The following is a 23768-nucleotide window of genomic DNA, read 5'->3' as shown; positions in this document are numbered from 1 at the left end:
GAATATTTTGTAAATAAATTTGAAATCTTGGAAACTCAGACATAAAAATAAAAACCAGGAAACAGCTCTCCCTAAAAGTTGGACCACCTTAGCATTGCTTATTAGTTACCTTCTGAACGCTTATTTTACAGTCCTGCGCCGGGGCCCAGGAGGACAGATTTCACTTTGTAGAGTGGTACTTCTGTTACCCTGTTCCTATATCATGGTGTCTACCTGGGAAGATTTAATTTAGTTAAATATTAAGAATTAATCTTAAGAATTAAATCTTAAAGAATTAGTTCAATTCTATAATAAAAATTAAAAACATCAATGAAAGTCAGCCCTGTTTTGCAACCAGAAAGTGTTGGACACAGGCATTTTTTGGCTGGGTTTGGCATTTTTTTTGTTTTGTTTTGTTGGCATGGTAAAGATGGTCCATTACTTCTCCCACCTATTTTCTGTTAAATTATTTTATTCATTTTTTTAATTTCATCTCCCTTGTATTAAGTTGTCAGATTTCATCTGCGCTTGTCTGATGCTTCTTTTGGTGTCTGTTCTGCAAAATTCATCCCTGAGAGGACATGTTTTGCATTTGTGGCTCTGTGTATCATAAAAGGCTGTATTACGTATTAGCTCCAAGTCTTGCCAGCTTTATGGAGAGAATTTTTTTAACCAGTTTTCAAAGTAGATCAATCATTAACCAGTTGTGTTGCCTAAATTCTATCAGGCCATTTCCAAGACTTCAGTGGCTTTGTTTCTCCTCACCTCTAAAAAAAATGTAAGTCAAACACATTACCATACATAAACTGGCAAATAGTTGTTGCACTTCTGGATTGTTTATGCCTGTAGAAAGTTAAGAAAATGAGTGAACAAAAGGATTCCTCATTAAAGTGAAAGTATTATGTCCTCAAGGTTTAACTCTTTCCAGACATAAGAGATGACAAAAATAGCAGAACTTTGCTGCTATTGTTAATTGCTGTCCAGTCTGCTCCAACTCAGGGTGACTCCATGTATAACACAATGAAAACATTGCCCAGTCCTCCACCATGTTCATGATCGTTGGTATGTTTGACTCCATTGTTGCTGCCATTGCATTAGTCTGTCTCACTGAGGATTTCCCTTATCTTTGTTGGCTGTCCCTTTTACCAAATATGATCCCCTTCTCTAATGATCAGTCCCTTCTAATGATTCATCCAAAGTAAGCAAATCTAAGCCTCAGATAATATTCTGTGATCTGTAGGATTTTCACTGACTAATTTTCAGAAGTAGATCTTCAGGCCTTCCTTTCTAGCCTATCCTAGTTTGGCAGCTCCGCAGAAACCTGTCTACCATGCTGCTGGTATTTGAAATACTGGTAGCATACCTCCCAGCATCATAGCAACACTCAAGCCTCCGTAGTACAACAAACTGACAGACAAATGGAAGAACTAGTGGTCTTTTTAAATGGAACTTCCTTCTGGACAAAGAACCTCCTTCTTCCTGGCCCTTTGGATCTTGTTCTCTTGACTCTTTTGGATGGGTTCTTGGAGCCTGTGCTCTGAAGTCTACTCTACCACTTTCTACTAGCCTGACCCTGCTATAGTTCCTCACAATCTCCACCCCCATCTCTAACCCCTACAGCCATTTGCTCTACTCACTGCTCTTGTTCCTGATCAGTGCCTTTTGGCTCTAGCACTGTCAGCACCCCTCAGCACTTAGGGAGAACAGGCCTGACTTGGGCTTGGTGATATTAAAGGAGTCAGAGTGGTGAAGAGAATTGGAACAGCTAGGGTTTAGGCAGAACACATACTATGAAAAGTAACAGAGGACCTGTATTTAACTGTTTCTATCTGTGTTTAACTATTTCTGAGTGAGCTGAATATGAGTATTTTTGTGCCTTAGGTTACCTGTGTTTCATTCTATGTGAGGTAATAAAATAAAATAATTTCTTTCATGTGAGTTTAAACTCTCAAAGTTACATTTGATTTAAACCAACTCTTATGGCCTATTTATCTAAAAATGGGCATAGAAAAACAAGATTTTCACTTTCCTTGAATCAGACTTTTTAACTTCATGAAATTTTTAAAAAATGAGTGTTTTCTTTCTGTACTCTGAATTGATTCAGAATCAATTTCCTATCTTTTAGTTTTTTTTATAATATTTTATCATGTTCTAGTTTTCTGTCCGTTAATTATACTTTAGTCCAAGGTTAATTATTCTCTCTGGGCTAATCAATGTGTACATGTAAATTCCTTTAAAGAAAAAGAACTACATTCTTATTCTTCAGCTCTGTCTACAGGAAAGTAATTATATAGAGTCCTCTGTTGTCTGTTTTCTATTTTTAATCCTAAATTCCCATTATATATTCCTTTATTTTACATTTTTCAGGGCATATTTTATTTGAGGCCCAATATTGATGATTTATTTATTCAGCTTCACTCAGGGCATTGGACTAAGAAAATCAAGAGACAGGTCATTCAGACTTGTCCAGATTGAAATGTAAGTGTAAAATATACATTGAGTTTCATAAACATAGGTTTTGAAAAAAGAATATAAAATCTCACACTAGTTTTTTTTTTTTTTTTTACTATTAATTACATACTGAAATGATAATACTTTGGATATATTCGGTTAAATATATTACTAAAAATAATATTACCTTTTTCTTTTTAATTTTTTAATATGGCTATTAAGTGTAAGATTGCACACAGAGCTCATATTCGTGCTCTCAATTCTATTGGACAACACTGGTCTATACTATCTAAACCACAAAAGTATTGGGCAAACTTGGCATTAAAGCTTAGTACTCATTCTGCTGGCTCCATCTCTTAGCTTTAAATATACAAACTTTCTTTTATGTTAGGAAGGAATTCTGTTTCTTTAGAAATTGTATTTCTACCTATCCAAAAAAAAAAAAAAAACTGTTGCCATCGAGTCAATTCTGACCCAGTCCCCTATGAGGGGGGAAAAAACCATGATACTTCCATCAGATTTTGCATACTTTTTCTTAAGTCCTTACTTTTCTAAGTGAGTAACACTACCTTTTAATGGAAGAATAGATTCAAGTGGATTCTGAGGAGTGGGAAGAGACCAAGAAAAATCATCTCTTCCCAAGCTAACTCTGGCAAAGAGTTTGGCAGAAACCCTGTGCAGAGATGGTAGATCAATGAAGGTGATCCTGGAGGTTCTGAATCCTCCCCCTAGAAATGAGGAGAGCAGGAAAATACATGGAACAGACATTGGAAATCTATTCTGAACTCTGGGATCCTCTAAGAGCTTACAGTTTTGTGAATTTATACAGCAATATGTTTACAAATTGCAAACATGTAAAACCTTGTTCTGTTGTCTAAATGAATAAAGTAAAATTTACAACAATGAGAAAACTCCTGAGAGCATAGTTTTTTTTATATGTATAAAACTCTGAAATTTTTTTAAGTACAGTAACTCTTTTATTTTCAGTTTTCTTCTTTCCTCACTTTTCTGAAAGCCTTATATTCATCCTTCAAGAATAGAAATTCTGAAACACATTCAGCAAGTTTTCTGTGAAGTCTCTGAGTACTCTCAATCAGTTTGAGATCCTTTTCACTTATCTTGAAAATTAACGAGAAGCTTGAGATACTTTAAAACAAATTGAATGTGCATCATTTTTTTGTTGTTAACATGGATCTTGCCCTTATAAAATGCTTGCCAAGTAATATTTATACATAAATTTGTAGTTCATCCAGTCTTCCTTCAAACACTCACTTAGGAATGTCACTCACTCTTGTGGTTTAAATATGCCAATAACTTTCAAAGTTATATCTCTACCCCTGACCTCTTATTCTGAACTCACATTCCTTTGGATGGCTAATGCACATTTCAAACTTAGTATGTCTGGCTCAGAAATCTTGATTCCCATTTGTTATCCCTCATCCCCACATCTTCACTTCTTGGCATTGTGTGTTGCTTAAGACAAAAACTGGAGAGTCATTCTTGATTTCTCTCCTTCCTTTACTTCTTTTATTATCTGTCACTCAGTCTTGTTGATTCCACCTCTAAAACATACCCTGGCTTCATCTACTGCCATCTCCTCTAATAAACACTATTCCAAACCACCACTATATTAGCCTCCTATTTAGCCTCCCCAATTTCACTTTTCCCACAATATTCAAAATGATCTTTTATGGTGTAAATCACATCTAGTCATTCCCCTGCTTAAAATTCTCCCAGGGTACTCCATTGAATTGAGGCTCTTATTTTGACTCCTTCATTGTCCTACAAGACCCTAAGTGGTCTGGCCCCTGCTGATGTTTTCATCCCATTTCAGCCTCTTCTCTCTCATATACAGCCCCCTTCTCCCACCATCCCTGCTCACTTCCTTCCACTTCAGGGCCTTTATGCTAGCTGATCCATTTGCCTGGAACACTCTTCCCCAAGATCATTTTGTGCGTGGCTTCTTCATTGATGTTCCGGTTTAAATGTCATTTCTTCCAAAAGACCTTTCTTTACCATTATCCCAGTATCATCCCCAGCACATTCTATCACAGCAACCTTTTTGTTATCACGATATTTAATCTTACTAACTTTTTATTTATTTTGTTTTACTATCTTATTCCATTCTCAGCAATTATAATTTTCTTGGCATATCATATTACTCCAATAAACATTTTTGAATGAAAAGATAAACCTTATTTCATCATTTATGTATAAACCAATAATGATATTGCCACCCAGCAGCACTAGTTGTTCCTTTACTGATTGCCGTAGCCAGGTCATAGCCATGCCATTTGGTTTAGATATTTCCATGGCCTGCAACTGAATGTTGACAGAGTTAGCAGCTATATGAGTTTAGATTCTAAACATTCAAGTCTAATTTGTTGACTAGTTCAGGAATCTTAAATAACATGAAGAGTCAAAAATAAGATTTACTTCTTAAGTAAATACCATACATTTTAGATTAACTTCTAGGACATCAGTTCTGAGACACAAAAGAGGTAAAAAACTATAACTAAAAGAAGTCTCTCAGATTTTCTTAAGTTTTGTGAAGTCTGAAGAAGTTACTTGTCTCAGTATAAAAGAATATGAATATTAAAAAGAATAAAGAAAAAGTAAAAATAAAATTAATGTAATTCATATAAAAGTATGAGAAATTTAGATCAAGATTTTATGGAATAACCAAGTAGGAAGGAAGTTATTTTTTCTCAACTTATTTTTTCACCCTATTAAACATTATATCCTAGAATATGTTAGTTTGTGTTACTAGTAAAGAATTATTTCCCAAATGAAAACTAGCTTTAGTTTATAATTTCAAGGGAATAATCACACTGATGCAACAACAAAAAAAGGTAATTATGTTCTGTCTAAGAATTTGATCAGTGTCCAAATTAAAACTATTTTCTCTTTGAATTAGTAATATAAACTAAAAAAAGGATTATGTATTTTTAGAAGATGAAAGAGTGAGGCTATTGAAAATGAAATCGCATGTTATCCTTTTTTATTTGGGGCGTGTATGTATGTTTTTTTCCAGTGGTTTATTGCTAGAAATTTCAATGAGCTTCTGAAAACTGAACTCAGACCATAAGTTTATCAAATATATCCTAGAAAATAAGATTAAAAGGATATGAAGGTATCCCTTCTTTCTTCCTTCTGAGTACAAAACCAGAATATTATTAAACTTTCACATATTTCAGTGACTAGCTCATATTTGTTTCTGGCCCATCACTTATAGTCAATCAAGTTATTGTTGCTGTTCTCATCTGCTTGTATCTCTTTCTGAAGAGAAATCCTCCACGAACCTACCTCAGTCCTACTTGGCACAGTGCTTTGGAGCATGATATTATAGATTTCTGGGAGGAATCTAGAACAATAATATCCCTCTAGGTCCTTCAGTAATCATTTTTTAAACTGAACTCTGAGTTGTCTGTACTAGTCCTTGGTGTTTTTCATAGGTAAGTCTAACAGACCACGAACGGTTTTAAGGGACTACGTAGAACTTACACTATGTGTCTTAAATTTCTGTTTGTCTAATTTCTTTCTCAGAACTGTTTTCAACTTATTTTTTCTTAAGCATATTATAATTAACGTTCTGTGTTTTACTCTCCCTTTTTATCCCTCTTTCTTTCACTTAGTTGATTTCTGAATGTTTCCCTTTATTCCTGTGATCTTTTCTTCATAGCGGCACTCTCTGGGTGAAGCTTTGCATAAATCTATCAACAATGTAAGTGAGCTGCACTTACAGTTTGTACGCAAGGGCATGTTGCACTTTTGATTTTGCATAAACAACATCACTGCTTTAAAGCTTTAATTTGTGATATTAACAAAAAAATACCACTTTGGCAGTCAATAAGAAATGTTTTGTATGTGGTTAATTAAAGCTTCTAACCTTCAGCCATTCATCTGTGTATGTGCATACATCTACCACATTGTACTAGTAAGCATATACTTTTTATAAAGCCAAGCAAGATTTTATATCTCAAACATAAATTTCAGTATTGTAATGTTTACTGTGAAAGATAGTTAATATTTTTGAAAAACTATTAACAAGTTAACTATAATAAAAGTTGAATGTAAAAATGTATTTCTTCCTTTGTCAAACTAGTTTATTTTCTTGAAAAAATAGTAACAATAGACTTTTTAAAAAAGGATTAGGTAGTTAATGAAGGTTCATGAGATTCAGAACATATTTTACATTTTAATGTTATAACTATTAAAAAATAAAGACATATGGAATAAATCCCTTTCATAAGAATTGGTAAAGCTGTTTTTATGTATGTACACGGAAGTATGCAGAACTTAAATTTCAAAATATTTCATTTTGGCACTCATTAAAAATTTTTTTCTTTGTATATGAAGAGAAAAAATGAGTTTTTTTTCCACATGAAATCCGTACCCAACTGATTCTTTAAAAGGACAGAGAATAGAACATCTTTGAATATGTTTCTTGATATCGTAGGGCAGAGGTTGGCAAACTTTTTTTGTAAAGCGTCAGAGAGTAAATACCCTTGGCTTTGTGAGCCATACAACCTCTGTTGCAACTACTCAGCTCTGTGAAAGTAGCCAGACAATATGTAAACGGATGTGCGAGGCTATGTTCCAATAAAACTTAATTTACAAAAACAGATTGTAGTTTGCCGACCCCTGTCCTAGAGGATTCAAAGCTTTGAGTCTGGAGAGGTCCTGTGAGATTTTGTTACTTCTAGAGTGAAACTGTTTCCTCATACCTCCCTAATTTCTTTCTACTCTACAAGAAAAGAAAAAATATACCTACCTTTCATATTTAGCTTTCCTTTCAACATAAAAAATAACTAGAAATATACCTAGTATTTTCTTTAATACGTTTAAACATAAGCAACAAAAATATTCATCTCAACATTGGTGAAAGAAGGCTACATTTAGAAATCCTTAACAGTTTCAGGTTAGGATATGGTAAGAATTTCAGCATGACAGCCATATCAATCCAGACATTTGGCTACGTGTGCTATTGGGATAGAAATAGGAACCCAGATAACATATGACTGTTGTCAAAATTGGAAACCCTGGGTGTACAGTGGTTAAGAGCTATGGCTGCTAATCAAAAGGTTGGTAGTTCAGATCCACCAGGTGCTCCTTGGAAACTCAGTGGGGCAGTTCTACTCTGTCCTATAGGGTTGCTATGAATCGGAATCGATGGCAACAGGTATTGTCAAAATTAAGTATCTTCAAGTACAATTAAGTATTTTGAATTGTACTTCAAAATGCTTGTGACAGCATAGCCACTTTTTCCACAATAGTTCTAAATGAAAAGGTATTCATTAAAATAAAAATAACCTTATTGAGGTTAACTACAAAGAAAATAAGTTGGTAAGATATAATGAAATCAACAGTTATTTTTCTTTTGTAATGCCAAAACAAAATATGACCTTGTTAGAGTGTCCTGTGCAGCAGGCTGAGGGCTCCACCCACTGCCTTCACATAGCCTTAGCCCCTGCCTTCCATGTAAGAGTTCAGTGCTTGGGAAGTTTTCCTTTATATAGCCTCTTGTTCTTTAAAAAAAAAAAAAAAGTCCTGTGTATGTATCTGTACTTTGTATAGCTTTCTAATTTTTTAATTTAAGAATTAGAATATACTTAGAAACATATTTCACACATATCTTAAAGACATTAAGTAGACACTATTGTGGTTCTTAGTTGATAAACTCAGTTTATGAGTCTTAGTAAATACCAGAAAACTATGAAAACTTCAGAATTATTTCAGAATGGTCATAATTTTACAAGCTTAGCTAGACTCTTCAAAAATAGCAAAATAGAAAAAGTCAATAGAAAAATAATTAAAATATTTGAGTACCTTCAAAGATTTTACATGAGCATGTACATAAGTTGTTGATATATTAATAAATTTTCCTTAATGTTTTATTAAGGCTAATTCTCCCATATCCTCTATTAAGCCTTGGTTAGCAATTTTTAATGTTGCTTTATATGCTCGAATGCCTTGAACTGAATATTATACAATTTAGGCTTCCTAATAATTCACGTTGACCTTTCTTGTCGTCAGAATTGTTAAGTATTCTGGTTCAGCACAGTTCCATAATTACCATTTATCCAATTACAAAATTATATTTACACATCTTATTTTTTTTCTAACTAGTTTTCTTGCATTTACAAAAGTGTACCCTCTCAGACACAAACTCTTAGCCCAAAAAGCAAACTGTGTTTGAAAAGCCATGGTTTGCATACTGTCTTCTTCAGAAAACTCACTTGTTTGCTGTCTGCCTTTAAATATATAGTCACAGAAGCACGTTGATAAATTCTTCACCAATATCTTGATAAATAGATAAAAGCCACAACAGGGAAGGCAGTAGATAATATTACTTGAAGAAAATACCAGTGTATTTGGTTTCCTCTGATCTCATGAAACGAACTGAGGACAAATAAAAGGCCAGGGCTTCAAAGACTTCTCTAGACATAGCCTTTAAGATAACTATATATTTTGGAATAAATATTATAGCTTCTTTAGGGTTATGAATTCCAACAATTTGTCCTGGTATAGGGCAGTGGTTCTCAACTGTGACTGTGCATTAAAACCATCTATGATTTTACAGATTTCAGATGTAACCAGCTTTTTGATATATTCACACAGGTGCGTGTTCAAACAAGTTTTTTGTAATATTTGTAATAAGGAGTTATGTCTGTTAGGATGCATTTGGCTATAAGCAGCATCAAAACCAAAAACCCATAAGAGCCAGTTAATAGTGGCTTAAGCAGTCAAGATATTTAATTATATTACATGTCAAGAATTCTAGAAATAGGTAGTTCCAGATTCAGTGCAACAGTTTAACAGTGTTATTTGTTAGTAAGTACTCAGGCCCTTTCTGTTTTGCCATTCTCTGTGTTAGCTTTTGACCTTAGGTTTGTCATGTTATAGCTGCAAGATGGCTGCCCCACCTCCAGCTATTGTCCTCTTGAACAGTGAGTGGTGGTGTGCTCAATGTAGGACGCTCTCTTTAAGCATTTTTTTTTTTTTGCTTTTATCAGGAAATAGAATCTTTCCCAAAGGTTTCCCACAATTTTTTTTTTTCTTTTTTAGGCGTTGTTAACTAAAATGGAGTCACATGCCCTTAGAATTAGATTACTATGACTTTCTTATCCCAATTGTAATTAATTGCATGGTGCTAGAAGAGGGGGCTGCCTACATTAAGCATAAGGACTTTCCATGCAGTCCCTGAACAAACTCAGAATTTGGCTAACTGGGAGAAAGGGAAAGAGCCCTGGTGGTGCATTGGTTAAGCGCTTGGCTGCTAACCGAAAGGTCAGCAGTTCGAACTCACCAGGACAAAGATGTGGCAGTCTGCTTTTGTAAAGATTAAAGCCTTGGAAACTCTTTGGGGCAGTTCTACTCTGTCCTGTAGGTTTGCTACAAGTCAGAATCCATTTGACAGTGACTGGTTTGGGAAAAGGGAAAGGGGAAGAATGTCTGTTGGGGAGGCAAGGAACAGTCCCTGCCATGGGAATTCTAAGTAGCCGTTAAAAAGAATGGGAATATCTAAATATTGTGAATATATGTACTCTATAAAGACCATTTTTGAAGGAAAAAAAAACTATAAAACATGAACTAATTGGCTTCCTCAATGGGAGATTCATTAAATGTCATTAAATAAATACTTGGGTATATTTGTCTTAGAGGAAGCTACATAGATTGGGTATGTGAGAAACCAGTCCATCACACATCAGCACCTACAGGTCAGAGCACCTACCCTTACAGTTTTACCTTTGAAATGATGTTTATTCCTCTCTGTGATACATATGGAATGTCAGGATCAGGAGGCTCGTGGGTCCCTGTTTCAGCTACTCTGGACGGTAAGTATTGGTCTCTTTGAGGCATGTCTTGCAGCTCCCAAGCAACTTTTGTGTATAAGACGTAGCCTGTATTTCATCAAATCATGACAGATGTACTCTCTATATTTGGCAAAAATTGTCCAGCCATTTGTACATGTTGTAGTTTTAAAAAAAAAAAAAAAAAACTAAAGGAAACGACAGGCAATTATATCAAGAGAGAATATAAGGCATTGACACAGGTTCTTTTAGGGATTGGGATTTGGCAAGGAAAGGGAATGAAGGAGACTTTTCCTTTTTATTTTATATACTCCTGTGTACGTTTAAGTTGTCCACAATGAACACGTACAGCTTTGGTAATTAGGAATAAAGATATATTATGCTACCTGAGCCCAGTTCCAACCTCGGGAGATGATTCTGATACACAGCCAGATTTGAGAACCAGAGATGACATTTATCATCTCAAGGCATGCTTTGTTTGTATACTTTCAGTATTCTTTTATTTCTATAAGGAGAGTGATATTTTTGGAGGAAAAATATGCCAATGTTGATGGGATCAAAAGCCAAAGGATGTAGGTCAGATGTGCGTGATTACTATGACATGGTCCATGTTGACATCCTATCACATCCAGTACCTCAGATTTAATGTTTAAGGTTCTGTTTTGAGGAATTTCTTCTATAGCCCCACTATGGAGATATTTTCAGTAACAGAATCCATGTGAAACTGCTCTATAGGACATAGGTAAAGCTTTTCGTTCTTCAAAAAATATATCCATATATTTTTAGTTTTAGCTTTTTCTTTTTGAAAGTTTTATAAACTTTATTTTTTTTTTAAATGAGACAACAGTATTTTCAGTGGTAGAGATCAGATTGTAGCAGTTACAGCCAGTACAGTTGGCCTTAAAATTGTTTACAAAATAATCTCTTACCTATTTATCAGCACAATATATTATATAGTTCATATTTAAATTGATATGTTAATTAAAAATGAGAATTAAACTTTTTTCTGAAATAAGGATTCTCTTTGGTTTATTTAAAACAAACAAAAAGGCATTAAACGTTTTTTAATTGTAATGAGTGTTTTTGAAACGAATACTATATATACTGCATATTTGAAGTACTATGTTATTTGAAGCAACTACAGTTTCGCCCTTATCTACTCAATAAATGCTATTCTAGATACTCCATAGTTCTGTAATAAAAGTACTGACCGAAGTTGTCCAGACCATTTAATGCAAAGCCCATCTTTGTTCTCTTTTGTTTTGAATTAATGAAGTTTTATATTAATAAGTATTTACATAGAGTATATTAAAGTCAGCTGTTTAAATTTTAGCTCTGAAGTATTAGTTCATTTTGCATCACTTTGCTCATTATTTCTGTCTTTTAAAGTGCTGTATAATCTTCATGCTGAATAAAGGCTGATAATTTAATGCAATTCTACTAATTTATTTATAAAAAGAACAAATAAGTTTTGATGCTACATTGCATGATAAAGGCTTTCTGCATATAGTTCATTTTACTGTCTTGAGCATGAATCCAAAGTTTTTAGATAGCCTTGCTATTATTTTGGTGTGCTTTCAAAATTCAGAATTCTTATACAAAATGTGCAAATAAAAGATTTGAACACTCAATTGCATGATGGTGTCTTTTGCATATAGTTCTTATTAATTTCGTGAGTAAAGATACAGAGATTAACCATATATCCTAAGATGCAAAATATTATTTTGGAGTTCTTTCAAGGTAACGTATATTATGATGTAAAATATTTAAGTGTTTTTTACTTAAGCTGGAGAGGTCCGAAAGTAAATGTATAACAATTATATGGCTTTGGTACTCCTTTCATTCCTTGTATTTTTATTTCTTCATGACTATCATCCTTAAGTAGTTTAAGTGTGAATCACATATTCGATTTAACACGTGGGGAGACCTTCTGATGTGGTAAACTTTTGAATGTTGTGGGTATTGCAGAATATAAGTTCACTACCGTGAACTGATTAGCTTCTTACTAAGTGCGTGCTCAGTCAAGATCCGGGGCCACTGCTACCCCATATGATGCCTTTATGCAAATCAGAAAAAGATACCCCTTCTTTTTTGGGTGGATACAGATATATCATAACTTCTAGAGCTGTCATAACAAAATACCACAAAGTGAGTAGCTTTTAAGAACAGGAATTTATTGTCTTAAACGGTTCTGAAGGCTAAAAGTCTGAATTCAGGGCGTCAGCAGGGCTGCGCTTTCTCTAGGGGAAGAGCCTTCCCTGCCTCCTTCAGCCTCGTGGTAGCCACAGGCATTTCTTGGCTTGGGGATGGATCCTGACATGGTATCTTCCCCTTTGTGTGCCATCTTCCCTCCATGTCTGTTCTCCGTTTTTGTGAAACATCACTCAGAAAGGATTAGGATTAGGACCCACTCTACTCCAGTATGACTTCATTTAATTTAACTGATAACCAAAGAAAGCTCTATTTCCAAACAAAATCACACTCAGAAGTAAAGGGATTAGGACTTCAACATATCTTTTTAGAGGATGCAGTTCAATCCATAACAACCAGGGCAGACAGTTTGGTGACCAAAGAATTCTACGTGAATTTCAGTTTCACTTACGTACCAAGTAATAGCTTGGACAATATCAGTCATTATTCTACATGTAATACACCCTTTCCCTAACTTTCCATATATGTTTTAACAAGTTGTTACTAGAGACAAAGTAATTTCCATGCTGGAACTAGTACCAGGGTTGAACCAGCTGGATAGGACGAAAATTACTCTACCAATTACATATCAATGTTGGCAGGCACATATTTTTATTGCCTGTTACCCTTTTATGATTTTTTTTTTCCTTTCAGGGCTGTCTTTAATATTAATTTCAATCTGATTTTCTTTCTGTAAAATGGTGAGAAGTCACATGATGTGTAATTTGTCTTGGGCTTCATGTTCCATACAAGTATGACCCTGGCTGTTGCTGTGACATTCTCATGCAATTTTTACTTCTGCAGGGTTTATGTCAGTCTGTAAATATGAGTACTGCTACCATTTAGAGTGTGGGAAGTTGCATTGCCTGGAGTCAGAGCATGGCAGTTCTATCTGGGCTCTAAACATAAAACATAATCTTGGAAACCTTATTAGTTTTCTGTAGAAATTAATAAGTGGAATTCATATCACTTTCAGCAGGTAGAGTCCCTCCTTTGGAAATATATTAAAATATCAGTTGTGTCATTTCTTATCAGGGCTTGACTGTTTCCATGAAGGCATGTGTTAACCACTAACCGTAATTTATAACTTTGTCCCAAACCATTCCAGACAGCTAATCATTTACCCTGAGCTCACTTTGTGCCTGCATTCTGTGATTGTTTCCTGCTGTTTAAAAGGGAGAAAGCTCCTGGCTTCTGACCTTTCTCATCTTCTAGTGAACAGTTCTTTCCTCCTTCTTTATATTGCATCTCTGGTGATTCCCTAGCCTTCCTCTTTCTTTACCAGGTATCTTTCTTTGTGAGACATGTGAGGCAGCCCGTCATCTTCTTCTGAACAACCAAAGAAGTCAAAAGAAAGTCTTTTCCCACTTGAAGAAACTCACTTTAAAGTTTCCTCTTTTCATTGGCTTTCTTGGCCTCAAAAAAGTTTTACTTGCATATAGATATACATAGTATCTTAAGTTTCTTAATGGAACACATTTTACAACTTTTTGTCCCAAGTTCTCAGCTTCAAACTTCTATTAAAACATGGTTGGAGTATAGAGTGACAAGTTACAATATCCTTTAAATGAAAATAGAAATAGATTGAATGAAATGATTTCATCAAATGTGTATATGAACATATATTGTATATACATATACACATGTTTTATACCTTTACTTCTACAAAGACATCATTTTAAGTATGTTAAAACATCCAGAAACGGTGCAGGCAAATTAAGAATGATGCTGTCTGTATTCAAAAGGAATGACAAATCAATTTTCCATAATAAAGCATCTGATGTTGTTATAAAGTTAAAACTAGAGGATTGTGGGGTGTTTCTGATTTTTAAAAAAGCTGAATGGTTTGCAGGTCCTTTTGAAATAAAATTCAGAAATAAAAATCTTTTATACAAGGATTCTAAATTATGAGCTGACACATCTTTTAGATAATCTTAGCTAACATTTATTGAATGTCTACTCTGTGCCAGCCACTGTTCTAAGTGAACTATGTGTAATAACACACTTAGTTGTCACCACAGCCCAGAGAGCTGTTGGCACTAGCAGGGACCAAGCCAGGATCTTAACTCAGAGCTCACAGTCTTAACAACTCCTGTTTAGTACCTCACAAACAAGCAGTTTAACTTTTCATACTATCTACTTGACATGACTGTAACCTAACAAATACCATTAGTTGTCTTCTGTTTATATTGCATATCATGAATTTTTATTGCCATGCAATATAAGTGTTCATTGTATTTCTAAATGTGGGCTGCAGTTTTCTTTAGAGAGTCTACAAACTTAACCCAACTAAAAAATAGAATTAAAAGTTCTGATACCTGATGTTTAGATTTTTATGCTACTGTAAAACATTTTAAGTGGAAATTTACTTAAGACAATTATTTTACTTTAGTTAATATCTTTGAAATGCTTTTTTCCCTTAGATTGGCAGTTTGTGAAATATGCCTTGTATTTATTCTTCATTGTGTACCATTCTGTGGCGTAGATTTCCTTGCTGAAACAGAATCTGGAGATGCAGCTTTCCCAGTCTCAGACTTCTTTGCAGCAACTGCAAGCCCAGTTTACACAAGAACGACAACGGCTTACACAAGAGCTTGAAGAATTAGAAGAGCAACACCAGCAAAGACATAAGTCCTTAAAAGAGGCGCATGTCCTTGCATTCCAAACTATGGAAGAAGAAAAGGAAAAGGAACAAAGAGTAAGTTTAATGTTCATATGTATTCCAACAGCCCAATAATCAGTCTTGAAAATTCTTAAGAACTCGTTTTTCGCTAAAAAAAAAAAAAAAAAAAGTAAATTATATATTGCTTTATTTAAATGTGTTTTTCCAGATGTGGATTCTGGTAGGGCTGATAGTGATGGAATATGTACACTAATTAATACTGCAGCAGACAGATTAGACTAAGGCCAACGTTTTGTTTCCTACCATAACTCCAAATTAGTGAAGAAACTAATACACTATTTGGCTTGTCATATAGATAGTTATGGAGCCCTTGGTTTGGTTTTGGTTTATAGATGGTTACAGTCATGAAATAAATTCAGTTAAATCTTTTTAACATGGTTCTACTGACCTATCACCACTCTAATCATTTAATATCTCATCAAATTTTTAATTTTTCTCTTTCAGGCTTGATCTACAGAAACTATATATCCAAGGAATATATATATATATTTATAGATTTCTATTTTAGAATAGATTTTTCCTCATACACTTGTTTATCCTATGTATGAAATTCACAATGAAATTAAATTAGAAACATTTAAAAATAGTATAGTCCCTTATATACAGTCCCAAAGGCTATAAAGAATAGTGACATAAACAACCCAGTCAGAAGATACTTAAATAAATTGGATTAATCATATGCCCAAATCTCCCCATACTCAGTTCTAGTTAAAATGTTAGCTTGATATAAACTTAGTGTGATAAATTTTAGCGTAGTTCATGTCTTAATACTTTTTTTTTAATTTCTTCCAAGGATCTTATAATTACAATAAAGAGCTAATAGAAAAACACAGTTTTGACCATGTATAGTCTTTACTGATTTAGGGTGTTCCTTAATCCTTTACTTAGGTGCAGGTACTATTTTAACAAATGGAATATTACGAAGAAATTATTTTTTAAAATAAAGGCATGTTCTTTTTAAAACGATTAACTTGCCTGTGCAATAAGTTATGTTCTGTTGATCTTGTCCAGAAAGTCAAGGAAGTTCCTTTGGTTAAAAATTAGGCATGCTTACAGTGCTAAATAATGTACCCATTGGATACTGTTTATGAATCAGAGTAACACATAAGCTCTTATGTCAGTAGTTTTGCACGTTTAATCTTTTGTGGAACTTAAATAAATTGTTCTTCACAAGAAATCAGAACCTGCAATTTTACCATACTGTCGCTTTGTAGACAACCTGCCTCAGCAACAGAGTCTAAACTTAAAGTCCTTTATTTACCTATTTTCAAGGAAACCAGAGCTTTATTTTTCAGAAATAAAACGCTTTTAAAACAGTGAACTTAAATAGCTAAATACAGGTTTGAAAAAACAGCCCTCTAGAGTAGTGTTTAAAGAAATAAAGCCAGAATTACAGTATATCTTTCTCCATGTTATAGATTATATTTTTAAAAACACCTTGTTGGCAAAGTCAGCCTTTAAGTACTCTGGGCTCTCTTTTTAATCCTGTGACTACATAGCTTCTCTTAGTCTGAGCCACATGTAGTCTGTTCTCTCTGGTTAGGTGTTTAAGCGGATCACATATAAAACTGTAGTTTACTTTTCCCATTACCTACTCACAGAGCTTTTGTTTCTGTTCACATGTGCAGGGGCAAAGAATGACTATGGAAAATAGCTACAAAATATTTGATATGGCTGGAGTTATAAAAGCTTTCATCTCTCTTTTCCTGATCTAAAATAAATCCTTTCTTGTTAATGTCCTCCTCCTCCTCCTCTTTGCTACGACTAAGTCTTTGTACACGAAGGAATTAGTCATTAATTTTAGATAGTTTACTCCCCTTAGCAGCTTTAGAAAATGACTTTGTGTGACAGCTGCCTTAGGTAAAGGGTCTGTATTTCAATTCAAACAAAATACGTTGACTCAAACTGGTTTCATTATGATTAGTTTATTCTGTGCTACTGAAGTGAGTCTAATTTATTTTCTAATGGTGATTATCTTATATCTAATATTCTTAAAAATGAACTCAAAATGCCTAGTATTTCTTATAAAAATGCATCTTAGTAACTATTTTCTATTTTGTTTGCATTTTCCTTCCTATATTCTAGCATAATAATTTGAATTTGTTTCTCCTGTTCTAGGCTCTTGAAAATCATTTACAACAGAAACATTCTGCAGAGCTTCAGTCATTAAAAGATGCACACAGAGAGTCAATGGAGGGCTTCAGGATAGAAATGGAACAGGAACTGCAGACTCTCCGGTTTGAATTAGAAGATGAAGGAAAGGCTATGCTTGGTATTTTGGAAGGATTATAATCTTGCCATATTTATTTGTATAGTCTTCCATTTAAAGTTCAACAGATTCACCAAGTGTTATTTTTAAGTTTTAAAGCTTCAAAGTGGATATATGTTGCATGTTTTATTTAAAGCTACATGGTGAAGTAGAATGGGTAGAGCACAAACGATACAGTGAGTTCTGTTCATCTTTTTCTATACTCTGGCTTTGGGCTGTATAAGCAACATCCAGTGATACTTCTGTCATCAAATGTCTGCAAACATTTATCAAAGATTTGTGGAATAGCTATTATGTGCTAGAGATTGTGGTAAGCAAAAGGAATTAAAAATGAACTGTTGCTTTGTATTTGCACTCCAGTAGCTGATAGTCACACGTGAGATGGCCTTTATAGGGCTGTGGCCAAAGGGGAGTATACCGTTTCCACAGCTGTGTGAGGAGAGGTAAAGCCAAACCAAGCATTGGAGCTGTTCTTCAATCCATTGAAACATGGTTTAATCACCTCTTTGTTGGCAGAAGGACTTTTTTGTCATTTTTTAATTTAAAATGTTTATTTTGAGATTATTGTGGATTTACATGTAGTTGTAAGAAATAATGCAGAGATCCCATGTACACTTTACACAGAGTTCCCCAATGATAACATCTCCAAATCTATGGTACAATATCAAAACTAGGGTATCAGCAGTTATCCAGCCAAGATACAGAACACTTGGATCACCGCAAAGATCCATCATGTTACCCTCTTACGGCAATACCCACTTCCCCCTCCTCTCCTCCTTTAATTGCTAGCAACCACTAATCTGTTGTCCATTTCTATAATTTTGTCATTTTTAAAAATTTTAAATAAATGGAATCATACAATATATAACCTTTTGGGACTGATTTTTTTCACTCAGCATAATTCTCTAGAGCTTCATCTAGGTTATTGGATGTACCAATAGTTTGTACCTTTTTGTTGCTGAGTAGTATTCCATGGTGTGGATGTTCCAAGGTTAACCCTTTGCCTGGAACTAGATTCTGAAGATCTCCTCTGTTTTTTTCTAAAGGTTTTATATTTTTACATTTTACATTTGGGTTTAATTTTGAGTTAAATTTTGTATAAGGTGGGAGACTTAGGTTAAAGTTCTTTTTTTTGTTTATGGATATCCATTTGCTCTAGCACCACTTGAAAAAGATGTATTTCCTTCACTGAATTGCCTTTGGACCTTTGTCAGAATCAGTTGGGCATATTTCTATTTCTATTCGAACTCTGTTTCTGAGTTTGCTCCTCTTGTGTTTCATTGATCTATGTGTCTTTCTCTCCACCAATACCACACGGTCTATAGCTGTATAATAAATCTTGAGATCAAGTAGACTGATTCCTTCCAATTTATTCTTCTTTTGCAGATTGTTTTAGCTAGTCTAATTCCTTTGCCTTTCCGTATAAATTTTAGAAGAATCTTTTCTATATCTGGAGATATGGAGAATTGCATTAAACCTATATATCACATAGGGGGAGAGTTGACATCTTTACTCTGTTGAGTCTTCCAGTCCATGAAAATGATCTGTCTCTCCATTTATTTAGATCTTTGATTTCTTTAATCAGCATTGTGTAGTTTTCAGCATCTAATCCTGTACATATTTTATTAGATTTACATCTAAACGTTTCTCTCTCTTTTTGAGTGGTCATAAAGGGTATTGTATTTTTAATTTCAGTGTCCGTGTATTCATTGCTAGTATATAGAAATACAATTGATTTTGTTATATTTATCTTATATTCTGTGACTGTTCTAAACTCATTTATTAGGTCTAGGCTTTTTTTGTAGATTCCTTGGGATTTTCTATGTAGATAATTATGTTATCTGCAAATTGTTGTTAGGTGCCATTGAGTCAGTTTCAAGTCACAGTGAACGTGTATATAACAAAACAAAACTCTGTCTGGTCCTGCACCATCCTCATAATCATTTCTGTGTTTGAGCCCATTGTTGCAGCCACTGTGTCAATCCCTCTCATTGAGGATCTTCCCCTTTCTTCACTGACCCTCTACTTACCAAGTGTGATGTCCTTTGCCAGGGACTGGTTCCTCCTGATAACATGTTCACAGTACATAAGATGAAATCTAGCCTTCCTCCATTCTAAGGAGCGTTCTGTCTGTACTTCTTCCGAGACAAATTTGTTTGTTCTTTTGGCATCCTGTGGTAGTCTTTGTCAACACCGTAATTCAAAGGCATCAATTCTTCTTTGGTCTTCCTTATTCGTTGTCCAGCTTTTGCGTGCATACAAGGTGACTGAAAATACCATGGCTTGGGTCAGGGAGACCTTAGTCCTCAAAATGACATCTTTGCTTTCTAACACTTTAAAGAGGTCTTTTGCAGCAGATTTCCCCAATGCGATATGTCATTTGATTTCTTGACTGCTGTTTCATGGGTGTTGTTTGTGGATCCAAGTAAAATGAAATCCTCGAAAACTTCAATCTTTTCTCCTTTTATCATGATGTTGCTTATTGGTCCAGTTGTGAGGATATTTGTTTTCTTTTTGTTAAGGTGTAATCCATACTGAAGGCTGTAGTCTTTGATCTTCATCAGTAAGTGCCTCAAGTCCTCTTCGCTTTCAGCAGGCAATGTTGTGTCATCTGCATATTGCAAGTTGTTAATAAGTCTTCCTCCAATCCTGATGCTGCATTCTCCTTCATACAGTTCAGCGTCTCAGATTATTTGCTCAGCATACAGATTGAATAAGTGTGGTGAAAGGATACAACGTCGATGCACATCTTTCCTGATTTTAAACCACACAGTATCTCCTTGTTCTGTTCGAACAACTGCCTATTGGTCTATGTTGGTCTATGTACAGGTTCCTCATGAGCACAATTAAGTGTTCTAGAATTCCCATTCTTCTCAATGTTACCCATAATTTGTTGTGATCCACACAGTCGAATGCCTTTGCATAGTCATTAAAACACAGGTAAACATCTTTCTGGTATTTTCTGCTTTCAGCCAAGATTCATCTGACCTCAGCAGTGATATCCCTCATTCCACGTCCTCTTCTGAATCCAGCTTGAATTTCTGGTAGCTCCTTGTCGATGTACTGCTGCAACTATTTTTGAATGATCTTCAGCAAAATTTTCCTTGTATGTGATATTAATGATATTGTTTGATAATTTCTGCTTCTATTGGATCACCTTTCTTTGGAATGGGCACAAATATGAATCCCTTATAGTATGTTGGCCTGGTAACTGTCTTCCAAATTTCTTGGCATAGATAAGTGAGCTCTTCCAGCCCTGCATCCATTTGTTGAAACGTCTCAGTTGGTGTTCCATCAATTCTTGGAGCCTCGTTTTGTGCCAGTGCCCTCAGTGCAGCTTGGACTTTTTCCTTCAGCACCATTGGTTTTTGATCATACGTTACCTTCTAAAATGGTTGAATGTCGGCCAATTCTTTTTGGTACAGTGACTCAGTATATTCCTTCCATCGTCATTTGATGTTTCCTGCATTGTTCAGTATTTATTCGTATAATCCTTCAGTATTGTAACTTGAGGCTTGAATTTTTTCTTTAGTTCTTTCAGCTTGAGAAATGCTGAGCGAGTTCTTTCCTTTTGGTTTTCTAACTCCAGGTTTTTGCACATTTCATTGTAATGCTTTACTTTGTTTTCTCAAGCTGCCCTTTGAAATCTTCTGTTCGACTCTTTTACGTCATTTCTTCCATTAGCTTTAGCTACTCTACTTTCAAGAGCAAGTTACAGAGTGTCTTCTGACATCCATTTTGGTCTTTTGTTTCCTGTCTTTTTAATGACCTTTCGGTTTCTCCATGTATGATGTCCTTGACGTCATCCCACAACTGGTTTGGTCTTCGGTCACTGGTGTTCAATGGGTCAAATCTATTCTTGATATTTTCTCCAAATTCAGGTAGGGTATGCTCAAGAACATATTTAGAGTCTCGGGGGTTTGTTTTGATTTTCCTCAGCTTCAACTTGAACTTGATTATAAGCAATTAATGGTCTCTTCTGCAGTCTGCCCCGGCCTTGTTCTGACTGATGATATTGAGCTTTTTCACTGTCTCTTTCCACAGAGGTAGTCGATTTGATTCTTGTGTACACCATCCAGCAAGGTCTGTGTGTATAGTTGCTGTTTATGTTCTTGAAAAGGTGTTTCCAGTGAATAAATTGTTGGCCTTGCAAAATTCTATCATGTGATCTCCGGCATCGTTTGCCACCAAGACCATATTTTGTAACTACTGATCCTTCTTTTTGTTGCCAGCTTTCACATTCTAATCACCAGTAATTATCATTGCATCTTGATTGCACGTTTGATCAATTTTAGACTGCAGAAGTTGATGAAAAATCTTCAATTTCTCCATCTTTGGCATTTGTGGTTGGTGTGTAAATTTGAATAGTCGTATTAACTGGTCTTCCTTGTAGGCATATAGATATTATCCTATCACTAACAGTGTTGTACTCCAGGATGGATCCTGAAATGTTCTTATTGACAGTGAATGTGACACCATTCCTCTTCAATTTGTCATTCCTAGCATAGCAGACGACGTAATTGTCTGATTCAGTATGGCCAATACTGGTCCATTTCAGCTCACTAATGCCTAGGATATTGGCCTTCAAGCATTCTGTGTCATTTTTGATGACTGCCCATTTTCCTAGATTCCTACATTCCAATTATTAACGATGTTTACAGTTGTTTCATCTCATTTTGAGTCATGCCACATGAGCGAATGATGGTCCTGAAAGCTTTACTCCATCCACATCATTAAAGTTGACTCTACTTTTAGGAGGCAGCTCTTCCCCAGTTGTATTTTGTGTGCCTTCCAACCTGAGGGGCTCATCTTCTCACACTATATCAGTGCCCCACTGCTATTCATGAGGTTTTCACTGGCCAGTTTTTTCAGAAGTAAATCGCTAGATCCTTCTTCCCAGTCACAATCTGGAAGCTCTGCTAAAACCTGTCTTCCCTGGGTGATCCCAGTGGCATATGAAATACTGATGGCATAGCTTCCAGCATCACATCAACGCGCAAGCCACCACAGTATGGCAAACTGACAGATGAGTGGTGGCATCTGCAAATAGGGAGAGTTCCTTTTTTTTTTTTTTTGAATCTGTAATGCCACTTATTTCCTTTTCTTGTTGCACTGGCTAGAACTTTCAGCACTGTTTTAATAAGCGTGGGAGAGTGAATATTGTTGCCTTCCTCCTGATCTTAATTGGAAAGCATTCTGTCTTTCCTCATTAAGTATAAGGTTAAAAACCAAAACCAAACCAAACCCATTACCATCAAGTTGATTCCAACTCATAGCAACCCTATAGGACAGAGTAGAACTGCCCCACAGGGTTTCCAAGGAGCGACTGGTGGTTTCAAACTGCCAACCATTTGGTTAGCAGCTGAACTCTTAACTGCTACGCATCAGGTTTTCCAGTATAAGGTTAGCTTTAGGTTTTTGTAAATGCTCTTTTATCAAGTTGAAGAAGTTCCCCTCTATTCCTATTTTTCTAAGAGTTTTTGTTGTTGAATTTTGTCAAATGCTTTTTCAGTATTGATTGATAAGATCATGTGATTTTTCTTTTTTAGCCTGTTAACATGGTGGGTTACATTGTTTTTTTAATATTGAACGAACCTTATATCCCTTCTAGAATAAACCCCACTTGATCATATGTAAAATTCTTTTTGTATATTAATAAATTGTATTTACTAATATTTTGTTAAGGATTTTTGTGTCTATATTTGTTTTTTTTTATATTTGTTAGTAATATTGGTCTGTAGTTTTCTTTTGCTGTGTTCTCTTTGTTTAGTGTGCTTAAAAAATGAATTGGAAAGTGTTCACTTTTCTATTTTCTGCAAGAGATTCTGTATAATTTGTGTTAATTCTTCTATAAATGTATGGTTAGAATTCTCTCATAAAACCGTCTGGGCTTGGAGATTTCTTTTTAGGAGTTTTAAATTCTTAATTCATTTTCCTTAATAGCTGTGAGGCTATTCCAATTATTTAATATGGGATGAGTTATGCTAGTTTGTGTTGTCAAATGTATGTAGGCATAGTTGTTCATAGTATTTTCTTACTATCCTTTTGATGTCTGCAGGGTCTGTAGTTACGGACCTCATTTCATTCCTGATACTAGTATTTTGTGTCTTCCTCTTTTTTTGTCATAAACTTGTCAATTTTATTGGTGTTTTCAAAGGACCAACTGTTTGTTTCACTGATTTTCTCTACTGTGTTTAAAATTTCATGAATTCCTTCATTCTGCTTGCTTTGGCTTTTGGTTGTTCATTTTCCAGATTATTGAGATAAGAGCTTAGATTATTGACTTGAGACTTTTTTCTTTTTTCTAATGGATGCTTTTAGTGCTATAAATTTCTCTTGCAGCACGGCCTTTTCTGTATTCCACAAATTATGATGTACTTTC

The 23768-nt window shown here is 34.9% G+C and overlaps 1 protein-coding gene across 4 annotated transcripts in view; it reads left to right on the top strand.

The window, feature by feature from the left end:
• FAM184A (family with sequence similarity 184 member A) overlaps positions 1-23768 on the top strand; it is a 137722-nt gene that overhangs the window by 91939 nt on the left and 22015 nt on the right. For all 4 annotated transcript variants that reach the window (XM_049899929.1, XM_049899919.1, XM_049899939.1 and 1 more), the window contains exons 10-11: positions 14920-15132; positions 17236-17389. In XM_049899929.1, the coding sequence (XP_049755886.1) occupies positions 14920-15132; positions 17236-17389 (367 nt within the window). The remainder of the gene's footprint in view (positions 1-14919; positions 15133-17235; positions 17390-23768) is intronic.

This window comes from Elephas maximus, chromosome 1 (genome assembly GCF_024166365.1).
Source record: "Elephas maximus indicus isolate mEleMax1 chromosome 1, mEleMax1 primary haplotype, whole genome shotgun sequence".
Taxonomy (NCBI): domain Eukaryota; kingdom Metazoa; phylum Chordata; class Mammalia; order Proboscidea; family Elephantidae; genus Elephas; species Elephas maximus.
Note: the sequence above shows the minus strand (reverse complement) of the source record. Positions and strands in the feature narration are given on the sequence as shown.